At 61.9% G+C, this 25,445-nt stretch overlaps 2 protein-coding genes across 2 annotated transcripts in view; one reads left to right on the top strand and one right to left on the bottom strand.

The window, feature by feature from the left end:
• The window catches only part of CFAP92 (cilia and flagella associated protein 92 (putative)), a 34,142-nt gene extending 28,986 nt beyond the window's left edge, over positions 1–5,156 (top strand). Inside the window, exons 8-12 of the mRNA XM_056129294.1 lie at positions 61–264; positions 1,876–2,176; positions 4,164–4,352; positions 4,433–4,589; positions 5,104–5,156. Of these exons, the coding sequence (XP_055985269.1) occupies positions 61–264; positions 1,876–2,176; positions 4,164–4,352; positions 4,433–4,589; positions 5,104–5,156 (904 nt within the window). The remainder of the gene's footprint in view (positions 1–60; positions 265–1,875; positions 2,177–4,163; positions 4,353–4,432; positions 4,590–5,103) is intronic.
• On the bottom strand, positions 4,800–24,525 carry ACAD9 (acyl-CoA dehydrogenase family member 9). Its single transcript, XM_056129229.1, has 18 exons — positions 24,345–24,525; positions 20,243–20,336; positions 19,851–19,952; positions 16,904–17,010; positions 15,928–16,028; positions 15,233–15,311; positions 13,039–13,213; positions 11,717–11,790; positions 9,380–9,455; positions 8,612–8,682; positions 8,209–8,328; positions 7,773–7,901; positions 7,241–7,320; positions 6,909–7,035; positions 6,743–6,820; positions 6,323–6,451; positions 5,791–5,863; positions 4,800–5,352 (listed from the first exon to the last, which is right to left on the bottom strand). Exons 1-18 carry the CDS (start codon positions 24,495–24,497, stop codon positions 5,252–5,254), a joined length of 1,869 nt encoding a protein of 622 aa, XP_055985204.1. The 5' UTR covers positions 24,498–24,525; the 3' UTR covers positions 4,800–5,251.
• Between the last annotated feature and the right edge of the window lie 920 nt (positions 24,526–25,445).

The following is a 25,445-nucleotide window of genomic DNA, read 5'->3' as shown; positions in this document are numbered from 1 at the left end:
CCCGGGGCCCGGGGCTCGCGTGGAGTGTGCGAGCGTGCCCGGCGCCCTGCCTCGTTGCAGGATCCCCTTTGTGGAGCACAGGCCGTGCCCGCCCTACAAGGTGCTGTACAACTCCCAGCTGCTCTTCCGCCACCGCCTGTACGGGGACCTGGACAGCGTCGTGTACCACGTGCACCTCTGTCAGCCCCTGGAAGAGCTGATGCGGCGCCCGGAGCTGTACCTGCGGGACACGGTGCCGAAGCCTGTCTTCCAGGCCCTGACCAGGTGCGCCAGGTGGCAGACGGGGGCGGGGAGCCCCAGTGATCTGGGCTCGTGGGATCGGCAACGTGGGTTGCATATTACACGGCGCCCATATTAAACGGGTCCCGTCCGTGCACGTCCAGGAACAAGGGTCAGCAGTTGGGGGTAAGGAAGGGAGGGCGTTCCTGTGGTCCCACCCTCTCAGCATGGGCTCATGGCCCATGGCGGGGTGGACACGTGCAGGTGCCTCATGCCCTCATGGCCCCTGACCCTCCACGTCAGGGTGGATGCATACAGGAGCTCCTGCCCTTGTGGCCCCTGACCCCACGCCTTAGGCTCCTTTGGCCCCTCATTTCCACTCACCTCTTGGCTAACCACATGGGTAGCCAGGGACACTGCTGGGGGTGACTTTTTCTGCTCGAGGAAGTTGAGCCACGCCTGGGGTTCAGCTGAGGGACCCCCAACCCGAGTCTACCAAGACTTTTCTGAAAGGCCCAGTGACAGCTCCATCACACCAGCTGCATGACTGGGACCCACCTATTCTTGGGGACACACTCTAGGGTAACCCCACAGCCTGGGGGGCAAGTTGCCAGATACAGCAGGGGGGTCCAGGGGGTGGTGCTCCCCCATCTGCCAGCCTCATGGCTCCCTCCCTTTCCTCAAACCTCCCTCCAAGAACTGCATCTCTCAGTCCAGGGCTGGGGCCCAGAGGCTCAGGGAAGAGACCCTGCTGCCCTGGTGGGTGCTCGGTCACCCCACGGCCCCTGCCCCCTGCTGCCCACTGGAGGCCAAACTGCGCCTTTAGATAGCAGTGTCCGGAGACCTTTCCCTGCAGTGTGTGGTGGGACCGTTCAGTGCTCAGGCCCTGTGTGGGTGCTGGGGAGGGGGGGCACTGGGCTGTTTGGGGCATCCAGGGTGCTGGGTTTTGAACTCGGGGCCTCCAGGCCAGGCCTGCGCTCCTCCCTGAATTCTTGTACTGGGCCCACACGTCAGTATGGCTGAGAGGCTTGAGTGCGGGTGACTGGGGGGTTGGCAGCCCGAGAGCGGCCACTACCCCTGGGGACAGGCCGCTGTCTTTCAGTCTGGCCGCGTGACCCAGCGGAGGGGGCACAAGGGGAGGGGTGTGCCTGGTAGGGCGATGGCACTTCCCCTGCTGCGGGAAGTTCCAGAACCAGCTGGGAGGTGCGCGTGCGTGTGTCCAGTATCTGCGTGCCATGTGAGTGTACTGTGGTGTTGGGAGAGGCAGAGGGAGGACAGTGGCTTCCTCCAGGCAGGCCTCCTTACAGCGGGGAAAGGGCAGAGAGATCAGGCGCAGGCAGGGCTGCGACCCCCCTCCCCCAGCGCAGCCCTGGTCAAATAGAGGGAGGGGGTCCCGGGGGTCCCAGGGCTGCAGTGTGGCCTAGTGGGTAGCTCTCGGCTGGGGTGGGAGGCTCGGGTGGCTTGTTGGTGCCATTCTGCGGGGTCTGAGCTGGGCTGCGGAGTGGAGCAAGGCAGACCCCAGGGGCAGACGCTTTGCTGGGAGATGGGGGGCCCTTTTCTCCCGCGGGGGGCTCGGGCATCTCCCTCCGGACACCCAGGGCGGCTGGGCACCGCTGCCCGATCCTCACGGCGGGCGGCTGCTTCTGCCTGCCGCAGGATCTACGACATCTGCAACCAGAACACCAGGCTCAGGGAGGTGGTCACCAGGGACCTGCTGCCGTCCGCGGCCATGGTCAGGCTCCTGAGCCAGCAGTTCGGGCTGCCCATCTCGCAGGAAGAGTTCCTGGAGGAAGAGGGGCTGGCCACCCTCGCCCTGCCACGCTCCCCACGCCCGGAGCCAGCCCTGAAGCCACACGTCAGCCTGTCCCAGGACATCGAGGAGCACCAGGCGCGCTACCTGCAGTGGCGGGACAGTGCCACGCTGCTGGGCCAGGAGGGCAGCCACAGCTTCGTCCAGGTGGGCCCCCCCCCAGCCGGCCAGCACCCACCGCACCCCCCCCCGAGGCCTCGCGCTCCCTGCGCCCCGCATCCTCCAAAGGGGACTCGGGGGTCCTGGGGCCTGTTCCTGTCCTCCAGGGCTGCCGTGGCCCACGGCTGTGTCGATTCCTCGCCGCCTGAGGGTGGGCTTGGGTTCGGGATTGGGCTTTGACAGAGGCTGGTTTCCGGTTTGGGGCGGCTTGAGCCTGGGTGAGTGTGTGACGCAAATTGTTTGCGTTTCTCCTGGTGGAACTGGGCGGGCAAGTGTCTTACGGTGCATCACCTGGGCCCGTCTGTTCTCCTCACCAGCCCCTCTAGTGGGGGAGGCAGTGCCCCCGGCCCCCCCCCCCCCATCTGCCTGGCCCAAGAGAGCAGCAGCTCTATTGAGGGGGGGGGTGTCTGCACCCGTCTTTGCCCTGTTTAACAGGCCAGGTTTGGGACTGGAGAGGCTACGGTGGGCAGGGCACTAGGGCTCTTGCCTTGCATGTGGCCAACCTGGGTCCAATCCCCAGCACCCCAGATGGTCCCTTGAGCCCCACCAGGAGTGATTTTTGAGGCGGGTTTTGTCTTTATTGGATATTTCCTTGGCAGTGAGGGGCTGAGACCCAGGGGCACGGCAGATGCCTCCCCTCCTGGGCTTCCTTCCTGCCTCCGGGCCCCAACAGTGCTTAGGGCACCACATGGTTCTGGTTATGACCTGTTCCTGCACCTGAAGCCCGGCTCTGGAGGCTGCACGTCTCCCCAGTTGTTTCCTGGGGGGGGGGGGCGGGGGGACGACAGCTGGTGGTGTTCAGGGGCTGTGGATGGCTCTGCTCAAGGGACCAGATGTGATGCTGGGGAGTCCAACCACTGGCGCAGGCAGGGCTGGGCAGGACCCAGTGTGTCCCCACCTCGCCCAACTCCCTGGATTGGTCCTTATTTAAAAAAACCAACTGCAAGTTGATGCGAGAGCTTACTTCTGGGCTCCAGGGTGTTCTGACTTGTGCCCACCAGCCTCCCATGGTTTTTTATATAAATATATATATATATTTTGAGACTTGTTGTTACTGTGTTTGGCATATTGAATAGTCACAGGTAGCTTGCCAGGCTTTGCCGTGCAGGTGAGATACTCTCGACAGCTTGCTGGGTTTTCCAAGAGGGGCGGAGGAATTGAACCCGGCTCGGCTGGGCTGGCCACGTGCAAGGCAAACGCCCTACCGGGGGAGGGGGGAAGTGGGGACACCTGGCCATGCCCAGGGATCACTCCTGGTGTCCAGGGGACCAGATGAGATGCTGGGATCGGACCCAGGTTGGCGAGCGCCATCTGTGCTGTGCCACAGCGTGGCTGTCACAGAGGGTTCGTGAGACCGCTGGCCTGGCAGACGGGGCGTGGCCCAGGACAGCACTCAGCTGGTTTGAGTCTCAACAAGCTAACTGCCCTGCTCCTGGAGCTGGGGTGGACACCCCTCTCCTGGGCCCCCACCTTTCTCTGCAGCCCCTTGGACTCAGAGTCAGCTCCCCGGGGCTGCAGGGAGGGTGATACCCCTTCCCGAGGTGACAGGTCGAGGCCCGTGGCCGCTGAACGGCCCTGCCCGATGTTTCTCCAGAGGAACATCCTGAACGCCTACCAGGCCGGCAGGAGGCCCGTGCGGCCCGTGGGGAAGGTGCTGCGCATCTCCGCCCCGGCCGACACCGTCTTCAACTACAGCTCTCAGGCCCTCAACCCCGCGGTGCTGGCCAGGAAGGAGCTGCAGCAAGAGATGGCCAGGGTGAGGCCGAGGCCTTCTGGGGGGGGAGGGGTGGGGGGGCAGGGCTGGGGCCATGTGAGTCCCAGCCCCCCAGCTCACCCTCACCCGGGGGCTCCCGGCCACCCACAGCCCCTGGTTCTGTCCCTCAGCGGGGGTTTCTTCCAGGGGCCCCGTGATGTATGCGTCCAGTTGCCCACGGGGGTGCTGGGGCCCCTCCATGCCCACCTGACCCCTCTCCAGGTGCCCCGGAAGAGATTCACCTACTCCCAGAAGTACCTCTCGGCCATGGTGGACTGCTGCGACCCTGAGGAGAGGACGGCCGGGCGGGAGTCCCGGGGGCCCTGGCTCACGGCCAAGGGCTTCCAAGTGACGGGCCTGCAGAAGACCAACTACCTCTTCCCGCTGCAGCTGGGCACCGCATTCACTGAGGTCGGGCCGGGGCTGGGGGGCTGGGGATGTGTTGTTTCTTGGGGGGGGGGGGTCTGACTTTGTGCCCCCCCCCCGGACAGGAGTGGCAGGAAGGGGCACTGTTCCGGAACGTGCTGGAGAACGTGCTGGACCGTGACAGGTGGCCCTGGGACCAGCGCCGCCAGGACTTCGAGCTGTACAAGAAGCCCCCTCCTTTCTTCCAGTTGCCCCCGGTGCCACGGCGCAAGCCCCTGCCAGGTGAGCCCCTCGGCCTCCTCAAAGGAGCTGTTTGGCATGGGTTCTAGAACTTTCTGGGCAGCAAGGCAGTCGCTGTGGGGCCTCCCGCCTCAAGAGGGGGTCTCAGTGGGAGACAGGCTGGGCGCCTGCCATGACCCTCCGCCCCGCTGGGGATGAACACACACCTGTCCTTCCGGACCCTGGGTTTCGGGAGTTTATTAGCGACACCTCGCCAGGCTCCCCCCCCCCCCCACGACATATCCACGAGATGCCAGAAGCAGCGTGAGAGACGGGACCCGTGACCCAAGCGAACAGAGAGGTGGGGGCAGTGCGTCCCCTTTCCTGAGTCTCCAGGCCTGCAGGACAGCAGTGGTCGATGCCACGCCCAACAACTCCGCAGACCAGTCACCAACACCCCGTCCCCAGCACACGGTGACACACCAGCTGGGGGGCCCAGTCAGGCCCTGGGAAGCAGCAGAACGGACAGGCCCAGGGGACACAGAGGGCAGCTGCAAGGGCCGCCTGTGCCCTGAAGGCCACCACCTTGCCCAGGGGGCACTCATGGGCCCCCCATCACGGCCCGCCTAAGCACGACCAGCGGGAGGGTTGCTCCTGGCCACAGGTGGGCAGCGAGGGCCCAGGGCCAGGCTGTGCCAGGGAGCAGTGGCCAGGCCCGCGGCTGCTCAGGACGCCCTGTCCAGTGGGTGGGCACAGACGTAGGCGCGCTTCTCCAGCACCTGCTGGGACACTCTCTTGATCTGCTCGTCGAGGTTCTCAGGAGAATCTGGGTGGGCAGAAGGGTGGGCCGTCAGCCGGAAGTGTGGGGGTCCTCAGGAGGCGGTGCCCACAGCACCAGCGTCTCCAGGGCACCTGCTGAGTCTGGGGTGGGGAAGGTCCCAGTGCTAGGGCCACGCGAGCCCCAGACCAGCCTGAACCAGGCAGACTCATGGTCCGATGTCGGACACTCATGGACGATGGTGGACGGCCACTGGCCTGCAAGCTTGGGTGATGGAAGGACAGGGGCGGGGGGGGGGCATCTTCCTCCCGTACAGCATGAGCCGCCCCAGAGGGCCAGCGGGAGCAGTGGTGGGCACTGTGGAGCGAGCATCCGGGGCCGGGGCTGACCACACCCTCGCCTGCTCGTGGGCCGGGGGAACATGGTGGCCACACCAGCCGTCCCTGGCATGGGAAACCCCCCGTCCTGCCCTGCGCCCCCGCTTACACTTGTCCAGCTGGGACAGGGTGAAGAGGTTCTGGTAGTAAGCTTCTGTGCAGAAGGTGTTGGCCAGCAGGACCTACCGGAGGCGAGGTCAGTTGGAATGGCCACCGGACCCAGGGCGCCGCCCCAGTCAGCGACACTCTTGCTGGGGTGTCCCTGAGTGAGGGCCCGACCCCCGCGCCCTCCTTTCTCCAGGCAGGAAGCTGAAAGGGAGCAACTGAGCCCACGGAGCCGACAGCATCCCCCGACGCGGTGATCCCAGACCCCACAGCCGCTTGTGGCCTGGCTCCATTAAAGGGCCTGGTCCCCTGGAGCAACAGCACAGCGGGCAGGGCGTTTGCCTTGCATGCGGCAGACCCGGGTTCGATTCCCAGCATCCCATAGGGTCCCCTGAGCACCGCCAGGAGTGATGAACCAGGAGTAACCCCTGTGCATTGCCGAGTGTGACCCAAAAGGAAAAAAAAAGAGCCCGGTCCCTGCACTGCATGTGCTTATGCTTGTGTGTGTGCGCGTGCGCGTGCGTAGGGCAACTCACCTCATGGTCGTGGTTGCGCAGCCCCGAGCGGATGGAGCGGCTTGCCCGTGACAGCACGGCCGTCATGCCGTACAGGTTGATGAGGATGTTGGCCACCCGCTTCAGGACCATCTGCTCCTCCACAATGGTCTGCAAAGGGGACCAGCATGGGGATGGCCGGCTCGCGGACAGAGCCCAGGCCAGAAGCGCGGGGCCCAGAGGCCTCGCCTTGCGGTGCCTGTAGCTGCCAGTCCAGGTTGGGGTCCGGGTTCAGGCCCAGGAGCCTTTTGGAAGGTCTCACCCAGAAGCCTGCTCATCCTGCACTGCCCCCCTTTCCTTCCGGGCCCGGCTCCCGAAGGCGGACACTTGGCAGTCCGAGGAGCAGCCCCACCCTGGCCATCCAGCCAGGAGCCAGTACCCCGACGGGCACAGAGCCGGTACCTTGCCAAAGCGGAGCAGCAGTGTCTCCACCGTGCGGCCGAAGTAGTACACGTTCTCCTCCAGCTTGTTGGCGCTGTCCTGGAGTGAAGACAAGGCTCTTCACTCCCCAGCCCCCCCAGCCCCTCTGGGACCCTGGGAGAGAGCAGAGGGGCACCAAGCCGCCTACCGCCAAACTGGGGTGCACCAGTCCAAGCTTCCCCGTCAGTCCCAGGTCCACTTTGCGGCCCAGGGAGTCCCAGAGCCTCCGGCCAACGGTCTCCAGCACGGTGGTCGGGTTGCCCCGTTTGAGCTCCCTGTGGAGAGGCCCGCGCTGAGACGGCCCTCCAGGCCCCAGCCCGACCCCAAAGCACCAAGGGTCAACTCAGGACCCACGTGGCCTCCAGGGGGTCTCAGCTGGACCCGCGCCCTCCCCCAGCTCTGGATGGGCAGCGGCCCGCCATGTGGGGGTTTCTGTCGCCCAGGGGGCAGCCCAGCTCGGGTCCTGGGGATTGGACTTACTTAACCCGGGCAGTCAGGATGCGGCCTGCGTGCTGCAGGCCCGTGAGCGCGATGTACATCCGGAGAATCTCATTGGTTCCCTGTGGCCAACACAGCTGGGGTCAAAGGTCATAGCGCACCACTGTCTTCTGGGGCAGGGAGCCCAGGAGGGAAAGGGTCGCCTATCTGGGAAGTCCTGGACCCAGCAGAGGCAGGCAGTGGACCCCGGGATGGGAGGGAGCAGGGCGCCGCCCCCTCAGCCCTCCAAACGGGGGACACACGGGGCTCAGTCCCAGGCCCCCAGAGGCCAGGCCCCTCTACGCCAGGCACCACTGCCAGGTCTGCCGGGGCCCACACGGTGCCCCCGAGTGTCTGCCACAGGGTGCTGCCCTGGGCCCCCAGCAAGGCACTGCGCCCCTCATTCACCCTATCCTGGATTCTCCCAGCAGCCCACCCGCCCCAAAGGGGCTGGCATGGGGGTCCCCACCCCCAACGTGCCACGATCTGGAGAACCCTCAGCCTGCCCCCACCCCTCCGCCCCCACGGGTGTCACCTCAAAGATGAGCAGGATGCGGGTGTCGCGCAGCATGCGCTCGTAGGGGTAGTCCTGCATGTAGCCCGAGCCCCCGAGGATCTGCAGCGCCTCGCTCACGCACTGCCAGGCACCCTCCGAGCTGAACACCTGTGCCAGTCACCGACGTCGGCTCAGACCCTGCCCGGCCCAGCTGAGACGCCACCTGCGCCCGACACCCACCCAGACTCCAATGGGAGGGACGGGGACAGGCAGGGCTGACGGGAGCGGATGACGGAGACGCTTCCCGTTCCTTCTCATGGGAGCCCAGCTGCCATCTGTGCCAGGAGGTCAGCACAGGCAGTTTCCTCCCCCCACCGCGGGGAGCAGGGGTCAGCAGTGGCCCCCACGCAGTAGACCTGACTCTGGAGAGCAGGCCCGCGCCCCCTTGCACCCTGCAGCGGCTGAGCTGTGTCACCTTCACCATGGCGGCCTCCACAGAGCAGTCGGGGAAGCCCGGCTGGTCCAGCATCCCTGCCGTGAGGTAGGCCATGCTCTCCATGACGTACGCCTTCTGTGCCATCAGGGCGAACTTCTCCTGGAGGGCAGAAAGGCCAGTCAGTTAACAGTCTGCACGCATGCGCGCGCGCACACACACAGACTCATAGTCAACACACACACACACACACAGTGGCACCGCCAGTCAACACACACACACACACACACACACACACAGTCTACACACAGTCCACACACATGGGGATCTGGCCATCTGCGGGTGCCAGCCAAGTGTAGCAGGATGAGGGCCCGTCAGAGACACCTGACCGGCCGACAGCCCCAAGCGCCTGGTGGCTCCTGGCAAGGCAGGCGAGACTCAGTACCTGAATCAAGCCGAATTCACTGAGGGGCTTGTTGAACTGCTTCCGGGTGCAGGCATACTCAGCCGTCATCGCTGCGGAGGGCAAGCAGTGAGATGCGCTGGGATGACAGTGTCCCCCACCTCCCACATGGAGCGGAGCCCAAGGCTCCCTGAGTCCACACAGGCAGGCAGGAGCACCAAGACCGGCGGGCGTCTGCAGGGGACCTGGCGATGCCACCAGCAGTGTGGGGACCCCCCCTAATACCTGCCAGCCCCCAGAATGGCTGGAGACAATGCAGAAGGGGGTGTGGGAACCCCAGCACGAAGCGGGCACAGCTGTTCAACCTCAGAGACTGGGGGCCCATTCCAAGGCCCAGTGCCCGGGGGGCCAGTTGAAACCCGGCAACCTGGAGGGCCCAGTTCTGGGCGCTGTGTGGCCACAGGGAGACCCCGGCCCGCCTCAGGCCCCCGCCTCACTCGGCTTTCAATGCTGGTCCCAGTGACCGGCCCAGAGTTGAGCAGGGACACGGCGGCACACACTGGACCTTCATGGCCCCTGGGGTCAGTCTGACACGAGAGCCAAGTTCCCCACAGCCCGAGGGACCCCGGCACTATGAAATCCCCAGGGCCGCTTTTAGGCCCAGCGTACGCCTTGGCCGAGTCACACACCCGGCATCCCCCAGTGCCAGAGGCTGAAGTCCAGGCCTGGACGCCCCCTTGTTGGGGCAGCCCAGCTGGACATGGGGCTGGACTGGCAGCCGGGGCAGGGCTTCTGCCCCCACTTACCTACCGATCAGCTTCTTGAGCATGCCGGCCGCGGAGGTGCCCATGCTGAAGCGCCCGCTGTTGAGGATGTTCATGGCCACCTGCCAGGAGAAGGTGGGCTCACCGCAGGGCCCTCCCCCCACCACTGCTGCCCCGGGTGCCGGGTCCTGGACGAGCAGAGGGGACAGACCCGGAGTCGCTTGCCTGTCCCTGCTGGCCTCCCTGAGGGCCGCTGCTCTTGCGGGAACTCTAGGTGGCCTCTGGGCGGGCGGGTGCCGTCTGAGCGCTTGGGTGCTCGGGACCCCACCCCGCACATGGGGCACCCCCAGTCCCAAAGCAGTGGGGCCCCTCCCGGCATGCTGTGGCCCAGGGCCTGCCCGAGGTTCTGTGATGCGGGAGGGGCTCCCCTGCCCTCCCACCCGACCACTGATCTTGGGGTTCAGACATGTCCCCTCCCTAAGAGGCATCTCGGATACTCTGCCAGCCTCTCGCACCTCACCATCCCTGTGCCCTCAGCGATGCCCCCCCAGTGCCACATGATCCTGCACAGAGCCCAAGGGCAGACTAAAGGGGACCCCAAGTGCAGGGGAGTGGGGCTGTGGGGGGCTGTATGCTGGGTAGGGAGGGGCCGAGGAACCCCCTGGGTGCAACAGTGCCAGCCTCGGTGTGTCTGCGCCATCCCGAGGCCCGGCAGAGGCCCCCCAGGTCATGGAGCGAGGAGGAAGCACCTGCACGGGTGGCTCTTTCTCCCCAAGCTCCACCTCTGCCCAGCCTCTGACTCACAGTGGCCCCTGGGTCACTTGGATTAATAAAACCACGGAGCGTGGCCCCTCCCCCTTTGCCGCCGTCATGACCGGGGGTCCCACACTTGGTTTTCTGCCCAGTGTCCTTGGCCTGTGGGTGGTGCCAGGACCCAACGCTCGGTCTCATGCCTCTGGCCGACATGGTCCCTGAGCCAGGAATCGACTCTAGAGTCGCATGATAGGTAACTGCACAGCTGGATGGATGTGGCCTGTTACTGTGGGCTGTCCCGGCCCCTAGCACTAGGCAGGGACGTGCAGATCCCTCCCTGAGCTTTTAGTGGCAGACTCAGGGTCCAGGAGGTCAGAGCCCCCCAACTGCTGAGAGCAGCCGCTGGCCCCTACACCCTTCCTTCCGGTCTCACACAGTGGCCCCAAAGCCAGTGCCTGGGCCCGTGGTCAAGAGCCACGTGACAAACCACAGGATGAACCACGCAGTAAACCACGGGAAAATCCATGAGACAAGTGTGGGGGAAAGGGGCCTTACCCGCCGCTGGTGCAAATGTCGCTGAAGACTCCAATGTCTTTGGAAAACAACACAGACACTTCCCAAAATACTAAGAACTGAGCTTCCACACAGCCCGGCAACTCCACTTCTCAGCGTCTACCCCAAGGGCCCCAAAACTTTAGAAAAGCCACCTGCACCCCTGGGTCCACTGCAGGCTATTCCCAGCGGCCAGAATCTGAAAACAAGCCCAGTGCCCAGGAGCAGAGGGGGAAGAAACAAACACATCTGCACAACGGAATACACAGCTGGAAGGAAAGACGAAGCCACGCGATGCACCACTGCAGAGCCACGTCAGACTACGTATGCAGTTTATGGCGTGTGTTGCTATATGCATATGAACTGCATGTACGTGCAACAATTACATAAATTACACATATATGTATATATATGTATACATAGGCGCTGGAGTGATAGCGCAGCAGGTAGGGCATTTGCCTTGCACGCAGCCAACAGGGCCGACCCGAGTTCGATTCCTCCGACCCCCTCAGAGAGCCCGGCAAGCTACCGAGAGTATCTCGCCCGCACGACAGAGCCTGGCAAGCTCCCCGTGACGTATTCGATATGCCAAACACAGTAACAAGTGTCACAATGGAGATGTTACTGGGCCTGCTTGAGCCAATCGATCGAACAACGGGAGAACAGTGACAGTGACAGTGATGTATACATAGAACCGGAGAACAGAGGGGATGACGCTGAGTGAGGTCAGCCAGGAGAGGGACAGAGATGGCTAGACCTGCCTCACCTGTGACACATAAAGAAGCCAATGACCAAAGGTGACACACAGCCCCTGAGCACTGGCCTGGAGAACTAAGCTCACCCTGTGGGGGTTGAGGGGAGGATGAGAGGAGGCTCTGGGAGGGGACCCTGAGACAGCGGTGGAGGAAGGGGCTGGTGCCAGGACGTCTGCACGGAACCCGAACATGGACAGTCTCGCTGTCACGGTGCCTCAGACAGAAGGCAGACACCAAGAGCCACGTCTCCCGGCCGCTTGCTCGCCGGGCAGGCACCAGGACCCTGGGGAGCACGTGTCCGACACAGCCCGGCATTTGCTCACCTTGAAGCCGCCTCCGACTTCTCCCAAGACGTTCTCCACGGGCACGGGGGTGTTCTCGAAGTGGACTTCACAAGCTGCAATGCAGAGCAGAGACGGGGGCTGGCAGGCCAGAACGGGGCCACTGCCCTGCCGCTGGGTCCAGCACAGGAGCCCACGTGCCTGCCCTCCCACCTTCGTGCTCAGGGCTCAGGAGGTGGGGGGCGGGGGTTCCGTCTTGGGGAGGTGAAGGGGCACCGGGCTCGCGGCAGCCGAGGCTGGAGGCTGGAGGCTGGGACGGAACCACCTGGCTCTGCGCCCACCTTCTGTTCTGGGGCAGCCACACCCCTGCCTGGGGCTCAGCAGGGGCCTGGCCCGGCCCTGCCCTGTGCCCCACCCACCCAACTGCAGTGCAGCCAGGGGCTCATTCCTCGGGGGCCAGTGGGAGCGAGGGGCACCCGGGCTGTTCTGCTCTTCATTCCCTGCACCCCCGCCCTGTACATGGGCACCCCGCCCTGTGCTTCACCTGCCTCAGTACTCCAAGCCCAGACTTCCTCCCCTCCTTCCTTCCTTCCTCCCACCCTCCCTCTCTCCCTCCCAGGGGCTGTCAGCTGGTGCAGATGTTGACCACCCCCCTTTTTTGTCACCTCTCAGGGGCTCCCATATCCCTCCTCACTTTTGGCAAGGAAACTGAAGCACTGAAAGGGTCAATGAACTGCCTCAGAGCACATCACGTGGTTTCTAAGTGGCAGCTCCAGGGCCCCCAACACCCGCCTCCCGCATCAGGCTGGCAGCAGGGATGCAGAACCCTGGGTCCCCAAAGACAGGTGGGACAGAGGAAGGCTGTAGGGGTGTCCAGGAGCCTGTGAATGCCGTGCTCTGGACTAGGGGATGAGGGAGGTCTGGGAGGGGCTCGAGGCCCAGCAGGTGGGTCACTCCCAGAAAACCAGCATCAAGGGAACTCAGTCCCGAAGGGGCTGCAGGGGTCCACATGGGTGGGTGGGCGCAGAGGGGGCCCACATCATCGTTCCTCGCCCATCCTGCCTCCCCAAGGTCAGGGACCACAACACAGCCTCAGAGGAGGTGCCGTGGCCTTCTCTATTGGTTGGTTTCTGTTGTTTTATTGTTTTTTGCTTGCTTTTGCTTTTTCGGTCTCATCCGGCGGTGCCCAGGATGGCGCCCAGGCCCGCACACGCAGAGCACGTAACCAGGCGCTGTGCCACCTCCCGGCCCTCAAGGTGGCATTAGCTTCATTGTACAAAAGGCACTCATGGTACCCAGACCCCCTCCAGATTGGCCGGGTGAGGACGGGCGAGACCTGCGCGGCCGACACGGCCGACACTCACTGTTGGAGCCGCGGATGCCCAGCTTCTCCTCGGGTTTCCCGCTCGTGATGCCCCCGAAGTCTCTCTCGACGATAAAGGCTGTCATTTTGTCTTTCACGGAGCCGTCGGCAGCCTCCACCTTGGTCTTTGCAAACACGGTGAACACGTCGGCGATCCCCCCGTTGGTGATCCAGACCTGGGGACACACCCAGGGGCATGAGTCCCGCCCCCCAGCACCTCCAGGGCTAAGCGAGCGCCAGGACCAGCCCCAGCTCCACGGGGCCACAGGCACCAGGGCCAGTGGCACTTCCGCTCCAGCTCCTGCCCCCAAATCAAACCCTACCCCAAGCCCTGGGGGTGGGACAGGAAGGACAAAGGACAGCAGAAGGGCAGCAGGGCGAGGGATGTGCCCTGGAGCCTGGGGGGCTCCCAGCAGAGCGCAGGGTGTCTGGGCGCCCCCTCAGGGCACACCTGCTACTCTGGCCTTGAGCGGTGCTGGGGACAGTGCTGTGTAGGGAATCAACCAGGGACCGCTGCGTGCAAGGACAGCGCCTTACCCCCGACCAGTCTCCAGCCCCTTGTTTGGATCTTTATGATTGTTTTAGTTCCCCCAGAGGGGGCTGGAGCAACACTACAGCAGGTAGGGCGCCTGCCTTGCACACACTGCTGGCACCCCATGTTCCCCCAAGTCTGCCGGGAGAGCCCTGAGTGGAGAACAGGAGCATCAGCACAAGTGGCTCACGAACAAAACAAATTCCCCTGGAATTCAAGTATTTCTTCTGGGGCTGGAGCGATAGCACAGTGGGTAGAGCGTTTGCCTTGCAAGCGGCCAACATGGCCGACCCGAGTTCGATTCCTCCGCCCCCTCGGAGAGCCCAACAAGCTACCGAGAGTGTCTCGCCCGCATGGCAAAGCCTGGCAAGCTACTCGTGACATATGCAATATGTCAAACACAGTAACAACAAGTCTCATGATGGAGACATTACCGGGCCCGCTCAAGCAAATTGACGATCAACAGGAGGACAGTGCCACAGTGCATCATATTATTACTGGACCAATAGCACAGCGGGTAGGGTGTTTGCCTTGCACGTGGCCTACCTGGCCGACCTGGGTTCGATTCCTCCACCCCTCTTGGAGAGCCTGGCAAGTTACCAAGAGTATCTCGCCCGCATGGCAAAGCCTGGCAAGCTACCCGTGGCGTATTCCATATGCCAAACACAGTAACAACAAGTCTTACAATGTTACTGGGCCCGCTTGAGCAAATCAATGAACAACGGGAGGACGGTGACAGTGACAGTGACTTCTGGTTTTGGAATCACACCTGGCATACTCAGGGCTCACTTCTGGCTCTCCTGGTAGAGCTCAGGTGACTATATGTGGCACGGGGGTGGGGGGGGGTGAACCCAGGTTGGCTGTGCGCAGGTAGGGTGCTCCTGCTCCCCTATGGCTCTGTTCCCTCTCACTGGCTCCTGATTCAAGCCAATTGTGGGAAAAATTTAAAAAGTATGAATATGAGACAATCAGGGAAATGTGGAAGTTGAAGCTGGATGAGAAATGAGCCGCGTTTCAGGGGAGCCCAGGGTGGGGGCAGCAGTCAACGGTAAAGGCCAGGCCTGACACACGCAGAGCCCCGAGTTTCATCCCCAGTACCACATGCCCCCCCTCCAAGCATGGCTCTATGTGGCCCAAAGCATTGGGGGCCACACCCAGCGACGCTCAGGGCTTACTCTTGGTTCAACATTCAGAGGCCGCTCCTGGGAGACTTGGGGAACCCTATGTGGCTCCAGGGATCAAAGCCAGGTCGGCTGCACGTAAGACAAGCACCCTCCCCATGGTCCTATCTCTTCAGCCCTCGTTTCTAATGTAAAATTTATGGAAAAGCAGTTTTCCATCACATTTGTTAAAAGTGCCGATGATACTGTGGTTTGAAACAGTAACTGCTCTGTGGAGGCCACGGAACTGTTTGGAAAGCAGCCCTAGGCAGTGGCACTCGGCTCCGAGCCACGGAAGTTGGGTGTTGGGCGTGTGGCAATTTGCTCCCAAATGTCTGAACGTGGCACCTGGAAACGGGAACGCGAGAGGTGCAGGGACCACCGGGCGCAAGCACCCAGCTCAGCAGCGAAGCAGAGGGGCCTCTGGCCAGCCTCTGAACCCCAAGACAATTTCTTGTCCCCTGGAAGGACAGCAGCGCCCACCCCGAGAGGCGCAGGGGTACCTTGGAGCCATTGAGGATGTAATGCTTCTTATCTTCACTTAACGTGGCCCTGGTCTGGATGGAGGCTGCGTCGCTCCCGCTGCAGAGACAGAAGGTTCAGGTGAGGGGGGAATGGGCGGGAGAGGGGACAGGAGGGAGCCATTCCCAGGGGAGGGGAGTCGGCTAAGCCTCCGGTAACGGCCACAGGCTACGGCCACTGAGGTGGGAGGAAGCGGCCCCGTTGGAAAAGACGAGTGTGTTCGGTTAAATGTCATCACAGGGACTGAGGCAGCTGGTCAGCCACATGGAGCAGAAAGGGCACTGGCTGGACTTCAACGCGAAGATGCGCCCACAAAAGGCTCCCAGGGGCCCCGGGGAGCAGTTCAGACACATGGTTCCCACGCAGGGCAGCAGGATGAAGTGGGGGGAAGTATGGGACCCCCCCTCCGATCCCACCTTGCAGTTCCAAGTCCCACGCCAGCACCATGAGGCCCCCACACAGTGACCGAGGCTGATAGCACTGCCACAGTGACCCTCAGGCCTGCCCGGTGGCCTCAGGACACCGCCCTCCCCTCCCCCAGTCACATGAGCAGAGTTGCACGTGAGCCGGTGGCAAAGCTTGAAAGGGACTCTAGGTGCTGCAGCCCCAGTGAGGGCGCAGGAATAACGCCAGGGGCCAACCCAGCTCAGCAGACCCCAGCCCCTCACACTCCTACCTGGCCGGCTCCGTCAGGCAGAAGGCGGCCATGTGCTCCCCTGAGGCCAGTTTGGGCAGGTACTTGGCCTTCTGCTCCTCAGTGCCCACCAAGATGATCCCCTAAAAAGAGCACATACAGCCTGCCGTTGGGGGAGGGGACACAGGCTGCCGTTGGGCGAGGGGATACAGGCCGCTGTCAGGGACAGTGGACAGAGACTACTGTCCAGAGAGTGGAAAGGGCCTGCCGGGCACAGACCGGCTGAACAACACTTGCGCCAAGCAAATAGCTGCGCTTGGGGCAGCCTTGGGCCATAGGATGGGAGCAGCCAGGGGGCCTGGGGGGCCAGGCCGGCTCCCTCGAGGGCATGTCCCTGGAGGCTGCAGAGCTCTGGGCCAGACCTGGGGGTCCGTGTCACGGTGCCCCACTTCCTGGCTGGGTGGACGAATCAGGAGCTGTCCTCCTGTGGACCCACGTCCACTCCCTGCACCCTGGGGAGAAGCCCGGCCTGGAGGGATATGGGGGCAGGAAGGGAACCGGATCCAGCCGCAGAAACAGATGCTTAGTCCCGGGCCCCTGACTGGGAGTCGGGGGGCCGAGACCACCCAGACAACGGGACCAGCCAGCTGATGCCCCGACAGGGAGGACACCCTCGGGCTTAGCAGCCCCAGAGATGGGCCTCTGGGAGGGTGGCAGTGGCGTATGACCTGAGGCCTGAGAGGATGGGCCAGGACTCAGAGGGAAGGACAGGGACACCAAGGGCCACTGTCTGTGTGGGCGCAGGGGCATGTGACCTAAGGCAGCAGCGGGGGGTGGGGGGGGCTCAGGACCGCCCCACCTGCTTTCTTGTTTTGTTTCTGCTCGGGGTTCCTCCTGGCCTGCCCTCGGGGATCACGCCCAGCAGGACTCGGGGAACCCTACAAAGTGCCGTAATGGACCCGGCTGGGCCGTGTGCAAGATGAGCGCCCTCCCCAAAGTCCCATCACCTGCGGCTGACCTTGAGGCCGATGGCCTGGTGGGCGGCTAAAGTCACGGCGATGGAGGCATCCAGGCTGGTGATCTCGCCGAGGCGCGCGTACATGGTGTTGGAGAGGCCCAGGCCGCCTGGGGGGGTTGGGGGGGGACAGAGCCGCCTTGGGTCAGCCCTATCACAGGGACACTGTGCCCGCTGTATCCTAGCACCTGGCCCTTGCCGGTCTTCCTTCCCAGCTCCCCTCGGCCACTGCAGTCTGCTCGGCACATGGTGACCTCTAGACTTTGCCAAACTGGGGACAGGGCAAAGAGCTGACGCCCAGCCCAGACCACTCGGCTTGTCCCCTCCCCTGGGCACCATGAGAGCAGGCAGGGGCCCCGGTGCGTCACACCGACAGCGAGGCAGAGACGGGGCGGCAAGTGGCCAGGCTGGAGTCTGAGAGGCCGGCAGCTGGCGAGGGGGGACTGGCCTCAGGCTCCCACAGACAGTGCTCACACACCCAACACAGAGTCTGGTTCTCTGGTTTTGTGGCAGGCTCTGCACCCCCTGCCCCCTTTCACCATCCTCAACCCAAACACTTGATTCGGACTTGTTTCAGATTCTGCACCCATCACCTCCCTTAAAAAAAAAAAATTAGGGTGGCTGGAGCAATAGCATCGCAGGTAGGGTGTTTGCCTTGCACATGGCTGACCCAGGTTCGATTCCCAGCATCCCATATGGTCCCCCGAGCAACGCCAGGAGTAAATCCTGAGTGCACGAGCCAGGAGTAACTCCTGTGCATTGCGGGTGTGACCCAAAAAGCAACAATTAAAAAAAAAAAAAGAATCAGGGTGTCAAGGTGATAGTACAGCGGGGAGGGCATTAGCCTTGCACACAGCCAACCCAGGCTCCAACCCCAGCAACCCATATGGGCCCCTGAGTACTGTCAAGAGTAATTCCTGAGTGCAGACCTAGGAGTAATATCTGAACATTGCCAGGTGTGGCCCAAAACCCAACTAAAAAAAACAAATAAGTGCTTTTGTCCCAAGAAAACATCACTAAAATGCTGGGGGTTGGCAGTAGAGGGGTCCGATGAGAAGAGGGGGCGGTCTGCTGACGGGGGAGGGGCTGGAGGGAAGAACCTCGCCGGCAGGCGGGGACCTGGGGTGGGAAGACAGTGGGGCTGCCCGTCCCCAGCACGCTCCAGGCTGGCACATTGGACTACAATTATTTTGAGTACATGCCACAGCTTGATTTCCCAAGAAAGGATGAGAAAATAAGAGGAGGGGAGGGGAAGGGAGGGGAGGGGAGGGGAGGGGAGGGGAGGGGAGGGGAGGGGAGGGGAGGGGAGAGGAGAGGAGAGGAGGGGAGGGGAGAGGAGAGGAGAGGAGAGGAGAGGAGAGGAGAGGAGAGGAGGAGGAGGAGGAGGAGGAGGAGAGAGAACACAAGGGGCAAGACGCGGCCCAAAAACAAAATAAATAAAAATGTCAAAAAAATGTCAAGAGGTGGGGCTGGAGCGATAGCACAGCGGGAAGGGCGCTTGCCTTGCACGTGGCCATCCCAGGTTTGATTCCCAGCACCCCATAGGGTCCCCCGAGCACCACCAGGAGCAATTCCTGAGTGCAGAGCCAGGAGTATCCCCTGTGCATCACTGGGTGTGACCCAAAAAGAAAAAAACGGTCAAGAGACGCCTTCAGCCTATGTGCTCTCTCAACCACAGGTGACAAGCTGGCTTATCTTACCTCATCTCTTTTTTGCTGTTGTTGTTTTTAATTAAAAAATTATTATTTTTTGTGCTCAGGGGTCACTCCTGGCTCTGCAGTCAGGAATTACTCCTGGCAGTGCTCAGGAACCCTATGGGGTGCCGGGAATCAAAGCCGGGTCGGCCACATGCAAGGCGCCTGCCTAGTCCCACAAAGAAGAAACCTGTGAACATGGACTTCCTCTCTCCGCCCCCCACATCTTTCCAAATAAGTTTCAATAAAAACTTCTTGCTTCACCCCTCCCCCTCCCCAAGAATATTTGTTTAAATAGGGCCTGGGGCTGAAATAATTGTACAGCAATGAGGCATTTGCCTTGCACATGGTCAACCTGGGTTCAATTCCCGGCACCCCATATGGTCCCAGAGCACTGCCAGGAGTGATTCCTGAGTGCAAAGCCAGGAGCAACCCCTGAGGATCACCAGGTGTGCCCCCCAAAAACAAAAAATTAAACAAAAATAGAAATAGCCAAAACCCCACCACTAGGTGTAACCCCCAAACAAAATGGACACAATGCCTAACAGACTAAGAGACAGATTCAACACGTTTAAGTGAAGATTCAACCTAATTCAAATGTGCCTCCTGACCTCACCTATCCTAACATTCCCATCTGGTCTCAGGTGGCCAACCTCCGGGCTGGATGTGGTTCAGAACTCGTTCTTGGGGCATCTGTAGAACTGCCTGTCCCCCTCGGCCCTAGGCTTAACTCTAACCCTGGATACGGGGCGAGAAGCAAAGGTCCTGGTCCCGTAACTTGCTGTGCCAAGTCTCTCGGGTCCTGGCTGGGAAAACACCCCGAATATCAAACCTCCAGTGGCCAACTTAGCCCTGGGCGGGTCCCCATCATGAACTACCACTAGTTTCTCATTACGGCTGATCCCAGCTGGCAGCAGCTAAGGCCCGGGGAGTGGACTCAGAGGGCAGCAGGGACAGGCGCAAGGGAAAGGCCTGAGCTGTGCCTTGCGGTACCAGGGGATCGAACCCAGGACCTCATGCATCCCTGGCAGGTGCTGCCCGCTGAGACCCCAGGGTCACTCACGTCATAACTGAGCCAAAGCCAGGCCCCCACCTGTCAAAGCCCCTCTGACACAGGTGTTCGGGGTGGCTGAGGGGTCATGCCCGAGGGAATAAAGGGATCTGCCAGATCAGCCGTGGGCTGGCCCGCCTCCTCCCTCACCATGGCCACAAGCTGGACCCAGAGAACAGGGGCCCCCACAGCACGGGGCCCTCACCGTATTCCTCTGGGACCTGCTGCCCGAAGAGTCCCAGGTTCTTCAGGGTCGCCAAAGTTTCCTGCGGGATCTTCCCCTCCCGGTCAATTCGTCGAGAATCCACTGCCGAGAGGAAATAGCTGGATTACTTTGACCATCTGGATTATTGGACAGAATAGTGGCTTTTGATTCATCGTCCTAGCGGCTCACTTGTGCCGTATTCCTTACACGTGCCCAGATGCCACAATGACACTGGGGGTTACGGAAGCTGGTGACTTCGACCATCCTCGTGGCATACAGGACAGCACTGGCACTTACGCCACGTGCGGCTAGCACGAGACCTCCCGCGTCCAGTTCTAATCCTGAAGACCCCTCGTGCAGGCCTGGGCCAGGACCAAGAAAACCCAGCGTACCTTCTTCATTGAAGAATTTTTCCACGGGTCCCACAAACTGATTGATTTCGTTAAGTTCCTCCTGACTGACTTCTGGAAACGGGAAAACTTCTTTCTGGAAACGAGCAACAAAAATGGCAGGTGAATCACCTCCCCTTGGAAACCCATCGACTCCCTGGACCCTGGGCGGGGGGGGGCGGCAAGGAGAAACGTAGTTGGGGCTCGAGCTGCGTGCGGGGAAGGTGCCCCCACCCGAGACTGCCCCTGCCAGCTGGCGTTTTGTTCTGGCCATGTTCCTTGTCGAGACATGGTGGGCCAGAGCTGCAGGCAGCGGGCCCACAGACACTTGTTCACATTCGCTCGACTTTGCTCCTTGGCATCCCTGAGTATAGAACCAGGAGTGACCCTGAACACTGCCAGGCGTCGCAAAAACGAAAAAAGACCAAAAAAATAGAGTGGGTCGGGAGCGACAGTTCAGTGGGGAGGGCACCTGCCTGGCACGCAGCCACTTCTGGTTCAATCCCATAAGTATCACATAAGGTCCCCTGAGCCCACCAGGAGTGATTCCTAAGTGCAGAGCCAGGAGTAAGCCCCGAGCACCGCCAGGTGTGGCCCAAAACCCAAGAGGAAAAGAAAAAAAAAGGGGTGAGGGCATGGATCAGAGCGACAACACAGCGGGTAAGGGATTGATTTGCCTTGCACGGGATTCAATCCCTAGCATCCCACATGGTCCCCTGAGCACCTCCAGGAGTGAGCCCTGAGCACAGAGCCAGGAGTAAGCCCAAAGCACCATAATAAAAAGAACAGGTAGTGATGGCCATCCCCAAACAGAGTCCAGGATTCACAGTGTGGCAGAGCCCGCGGCTGAGCCTTGATTTGCAGCCACTGAACCAACCTGGCAGTCTGCGGCCAGTCTCTCTCCCTCCCCCGCGGCTTCTCACCCACAGCGAGGAACGAGATTATTCCAGCAAGGGCCCCGTGAGGGGACAGGAAAAGGCTCTGCTGAATGGAAATCCTTACCGGCCTGCCGCTCAGTGGTCAAATGCATGCCTCAGAGGCAGGAGGCCCTGGGTTGGATCCCCGGTGCTAGAAGCTTTTTAAAAAACTAAATGTAAAATCCAGGCTGAGGGAAATAGTACAGCAGACAAGGTATTTGGCTCACATGCCACCGACCTGGGTTCATCTCCAGCAACCCACAGTGTTCTCTGAGCCCAGCTGGGAATGACTCGAGCAGAGTCAGGAATAAGCTCTGAGCACGCCTGGGTGTGGTCCAAACATCCCCCTCCTCACACACACACACCAAAAGTCATTGTCCTAGATTAGACTGTCACTGTCCTCCCGTTGTTCATCGATTTACTCGAACGGGCCCAGAAACGTCTCCATTTTGAAACTTGTTGTTACTGTGTTTGGCATATTGAATACGTCACGGGGAGCTTGCCAGGCTTTGCCGTGTGGGCGAGATACTCTCAGTAGCTTGCCGGGCTCTCCGAGAGAGGCGGAGGAATTGAACCCGGGTCGGGTCGGCTGTGTGCAATGCAAACGCCCTACCGCTGTGTGCAATTTGTTATACTCATTATCTTACGGGCTCAAAGCTGCTGCCTTGCTGGGAACATAGTGTTCTCCAGTCCAGATCCCACCCCAGCCCACCCAGAACCTTCCCCGTGAAGCCACCCACAGTTGCGGCAAAGCCTCTCCCAGGAGGCCATGTGATTCTGGCCCGGGTGCAACTGCTTCAAGCGGGCCTCACTCGGGGGAGTGGCTCAGGTGTCCAATCCCTGCCCTCACCAACACCCCAAGCCCCACTGGGCCATCACAACTTGCTTGAAAGCACCCTCTTGTGTCCTTAGCCTGAATGGCTTTGGGGGCTCCATGCATCAGTTTAGCTGTCAACAAGGACAACTGAATTGGGTCACCGGTGGGTCCATGGGTTGAAAACCATTGCCCTAGTTCCCACACCCAGCCTGACCCCTTCACGCACGCAGCCCAAACCATCTTCCCTTTGTTGTTTTGGGGTCACACCCGGTGACGTTCAGGGGTTACTCCTGGCTCTGCGCTCAGAAATTACTCCTGGCGGTGCTCGGAGGACCATGTGGGGTGGGTGCCAGGATCGAACCCGGGTTGGACGTGTGCCAGGTCAATGCCCTGCCCCCTGCACTATCGCTCCCGCCCCAGACCATCTTCCCTTTGGACCTGGACAGCTCAGAGCCACCAAAGCTCGTCCATGTGTACACTAAGCCCCGGGGTCAGCTAACTGGACACAGGCTTCCATCCTTATCCCTGCAAACGCGTCTGCAGACTCCTGTCCCTGGAGTTCCTATAATGCACAGCGAACATTCCAGCCCTCAGAGCCATCTCCCGCCCCGGCAGCTGGATTTGCCCATTGCTCTAGTTTTCTTTGATAAACTGGTTCCACAGCTTTGAAAGAAACTTGAGAGCTGAGCCCAGCAGTGGGCGCTGGTCCACACCCTTCCAGGGCTCGGCTGACATACACCTGTGTCCGCCCTGCCTACTGTCCAGACACTTCGCTGCTGGGCTGTGCTCTGCCCCCTCAGAGGCTTCTCTCTCTCCTGGAATCACCTGACGCACACAGCCCCCATGCTGTCCTCTGCCCACGTCCCTGGGCTCAGCCTCCAGCTCCCCTGCTGAGGAGTCGCAGTCCTGAGAATCTGGGGCCTTTTCCTTCCAGACATGCTGAGGACGGGTGGCCGCCGAACTCTGAGCTGGGCCTCCCTCCAGTGAGAGTCTAGATTTCTGGGTGCATCCCTGCGCCATCCCCAAATGCCACGAGACGTGCCGTGGTCGGAACAAGGCGCTTGTAAACTTTAGAGACTGCCAAAATCACGTGCCGGGAGACAAAACGGGATCTGCTGTTGGATTAGATGTGGATGATGAGGCCGAGGTATCAAAGGCAGCGGCCGGCCAGAGAGGTAGAAGAACAAGGCGCTTCCTTTGCATGCCGCCGACCCAGGTTAAATCCCCAGCACCACATATGGTCCCCCTGCACTCCGCCAGGAGTAATTCCTGAGCACAGAACCATGAGTCATTCATGAGCACCGCCAGGAGTGGCCCCTAAATCAAACAGAACAAAGGTGGCCGCAGGTGTCTGGACTGAGAAAGTCCCCCTCTCCCCCTTATCCCCCCAACTTTCAAGAAGACTGTGGGGCGGGGGCAGCCCTGGAGAGGGGAGAAGGGGATGGGGGGGCTGTACAAAGAGAAACACCAGAGACTGGGGTTCCTTCTGTTCACATGTGACCCCAAAAGGCCAGGGTTTAGGGGATGGGGTGGGATGAGCTCCTTTAGAGACCCAGCTTTGCATTTCGGAGCAGGGTATCACCCCCCGCCCCCGCCCCACACACACATCGGGCACTACAACACGTGACCCGCTCGGGAGACTGCAGCAGAGAACCCAGGAACACTGGATCGGTCCCAAGGAGCCCACACTTCAGGCAAGCTGCCATCAGGGCGCCTTCCCACAACTGCCTCTTGGGCTGGCCTTTCAGGAGGGCCAAGTTCTGCTTCTGCTACCTGGTAGACTGAGGCACGCGGAGGCCAAGCCCCTAGCAAGGGTCGTAAGATCAGTGACCCTGAAAGCCAGCAGCAGCACCGCCGCCGATACCTTCCGGTGCGTGCCAGCGCTGCCCGCAGACGGGACCTTGGGCATCCCCCGCGGGCAGGTGGGCAGAGGGGCCCAGCTCGATCTCAAGACAAGTTTAAGACCAAAGAAGGTCGATTTCCCACCGTCGGGGGTGAGTTTCGGGATCACCAAAACTTTCCGAGAGCGCCGCGCTCCTGGGCTGACCCCCGGGAGGGCGGAGGGTGCCCCGTGGCCCCGCCGGTCGGGGTGTGCAAGTCTGAAGGGCAGGGCCAGGCGCTGGGGGAAGCCCAGGGGGAGTGGCACGGCCTGCGCGGAACCCTGGCCCTCAGGGGCCCCCCGCCCGGCCTACGCGCTCCGGGCGAGGCTGCTCGGGTGCCCCCCCACCCTCGCCCCGGCAGGTGCTCGCGGGGCTCGGGACCCGGCAGGGTGCTCGCGGGGCTGAGTGTCCGGCCGCGCCTGCCCGGTGCGGGCACGCAGCCCAGAGCTGGACCCGGACCCTGCAGAGGAGCGGGGCGGGCGCGGCGTTACCGTCTCGATCTTGCCCAGAAAGAGCTCCTTGGCGAAGGCTGCGCTCGCGGGGCTGGTGCGCAGGGGCCGGCGGCCCGCGGCGGAGGCGCCCAGGGCCCGGCAGGAGCGCAACGCCGCGCGCAGCAGGAGCGCGGAACCCGCCATGCCCGCCATGCCCGCCCTCCAGGTCGCCGCGCCGGCCGCGCCGCTTGATGGCGTCACCGACACGCGCCGCCCCCGCCCGCGGCCGCCACGGCGCCTGCGCGGCCCCGCCCCTCGCCCGCCACCCCCTGGCGTCCGGCCTGGTCCGAGAAGGGCGTCCTGGATCGGTGCGAGCGGAGGGCGGGAAGGGTTTTAGGTGCGGTCGGGAGTGAGGTTCTGCTTTGCGGGTGGCTGGAGGGGTGTCGAGCCTTTAGGATACGTGATTATTTAATCCCCGATTTTGTTGTTACTAAAGCACCGTGGGGGGCTGGAGAAATAGCACAGCGGGTAGGGTGTTTGCCTTGCACGCGGCCGACCTGGGTTCGATTCCCAGCATCCCATATGGTCCCCTGAGCACCGCCAGGAGTGCAGAGCCAGGCAGGAGTAACCCCTGTGCATCGCCAGGTGTGACCCAAAATGCAAAAAATAAAATAGATAAAGCACCGTGGTGGGGGGTACCAGAGAGGTGGGCAATGCCCTGGCCCCTAAGCCACGTCGGGAGGGGACCCCCCCCCCCAGCGCAGAGCCAGGAACAGGCCCCGAGCGTGCACCCCCTTCCCCCGTCCCCCCCCCCCCCTCCTCCCGCAAGAGAGGAGAGATCTACAAAGTTACTGCTACTTGGGTTTTGGTAGGATACATATTTTGTTTCACTGTCACTGTCACTGTCCTCTTTCTGTCACTGTCACTGTCCTCCCGTTCATGGATTTGCTTGAGGGGGCCCAGTAACATTGTGAGACTTGTTACTGTGTTTGGCAAATTCTTTCCGGGTAGCTTGCCAGGCTTTGCCATGGGGGCAGGATACTCTCAGTAGCTTGCCACGGTCTCCAAGAGGGGCAGAGGAATTGAACTTGGGTCAGCCAGGCCAGCTGGCAAATGCCCTACCACTCTGCTATCGCTCCAGCAAAAAACAAACAAACACCA

The sequence above is a fragment of the Sorex fumeus genome, unplaced genomic scaffold, assembly GCF_029834395.1.
Source record: "Sorex fumeus unplaced genomic scaffold, SorFum_2.1 ptg000072l, whole genome shotgun sequence".
Taxonomy (NCBI): Eukaryota; Metazoa; Chordata; class Mammalia; order Eulipotyphla; family Soricidae; genus Sorex; species Sorex fumeus.
This window is presented reverse-complemented; position numbering and strand designations above follow the sequence as displayed.

Excerpts from the sequence above, each read along its gene's own strand:
- ACAD9 (XM_056129229.1), bottom strand. The coding sequence starts at position 24,497 with ATGGCGGGCATGGCGGGTTCCGCGCTCCTGCTGCGCGCGGCGTTGCGC. Across the intron at positions 20,337-24,344 it reads TTCTGGGCAAGATCGAGACG|AAAGAAGTTTTCCCGTTTCC; the intron begins GTAACGCCGCGC and ends GCTCGTTTCCAG. Across the intron at positions 5,353-5,790 it reads CCTGTCCCAGCTGGACAAGT|ATTCTCCTGAGAACCTCGAC; the intron begins GTAAGCGGGGGC and ends CTGCCCACCCAG.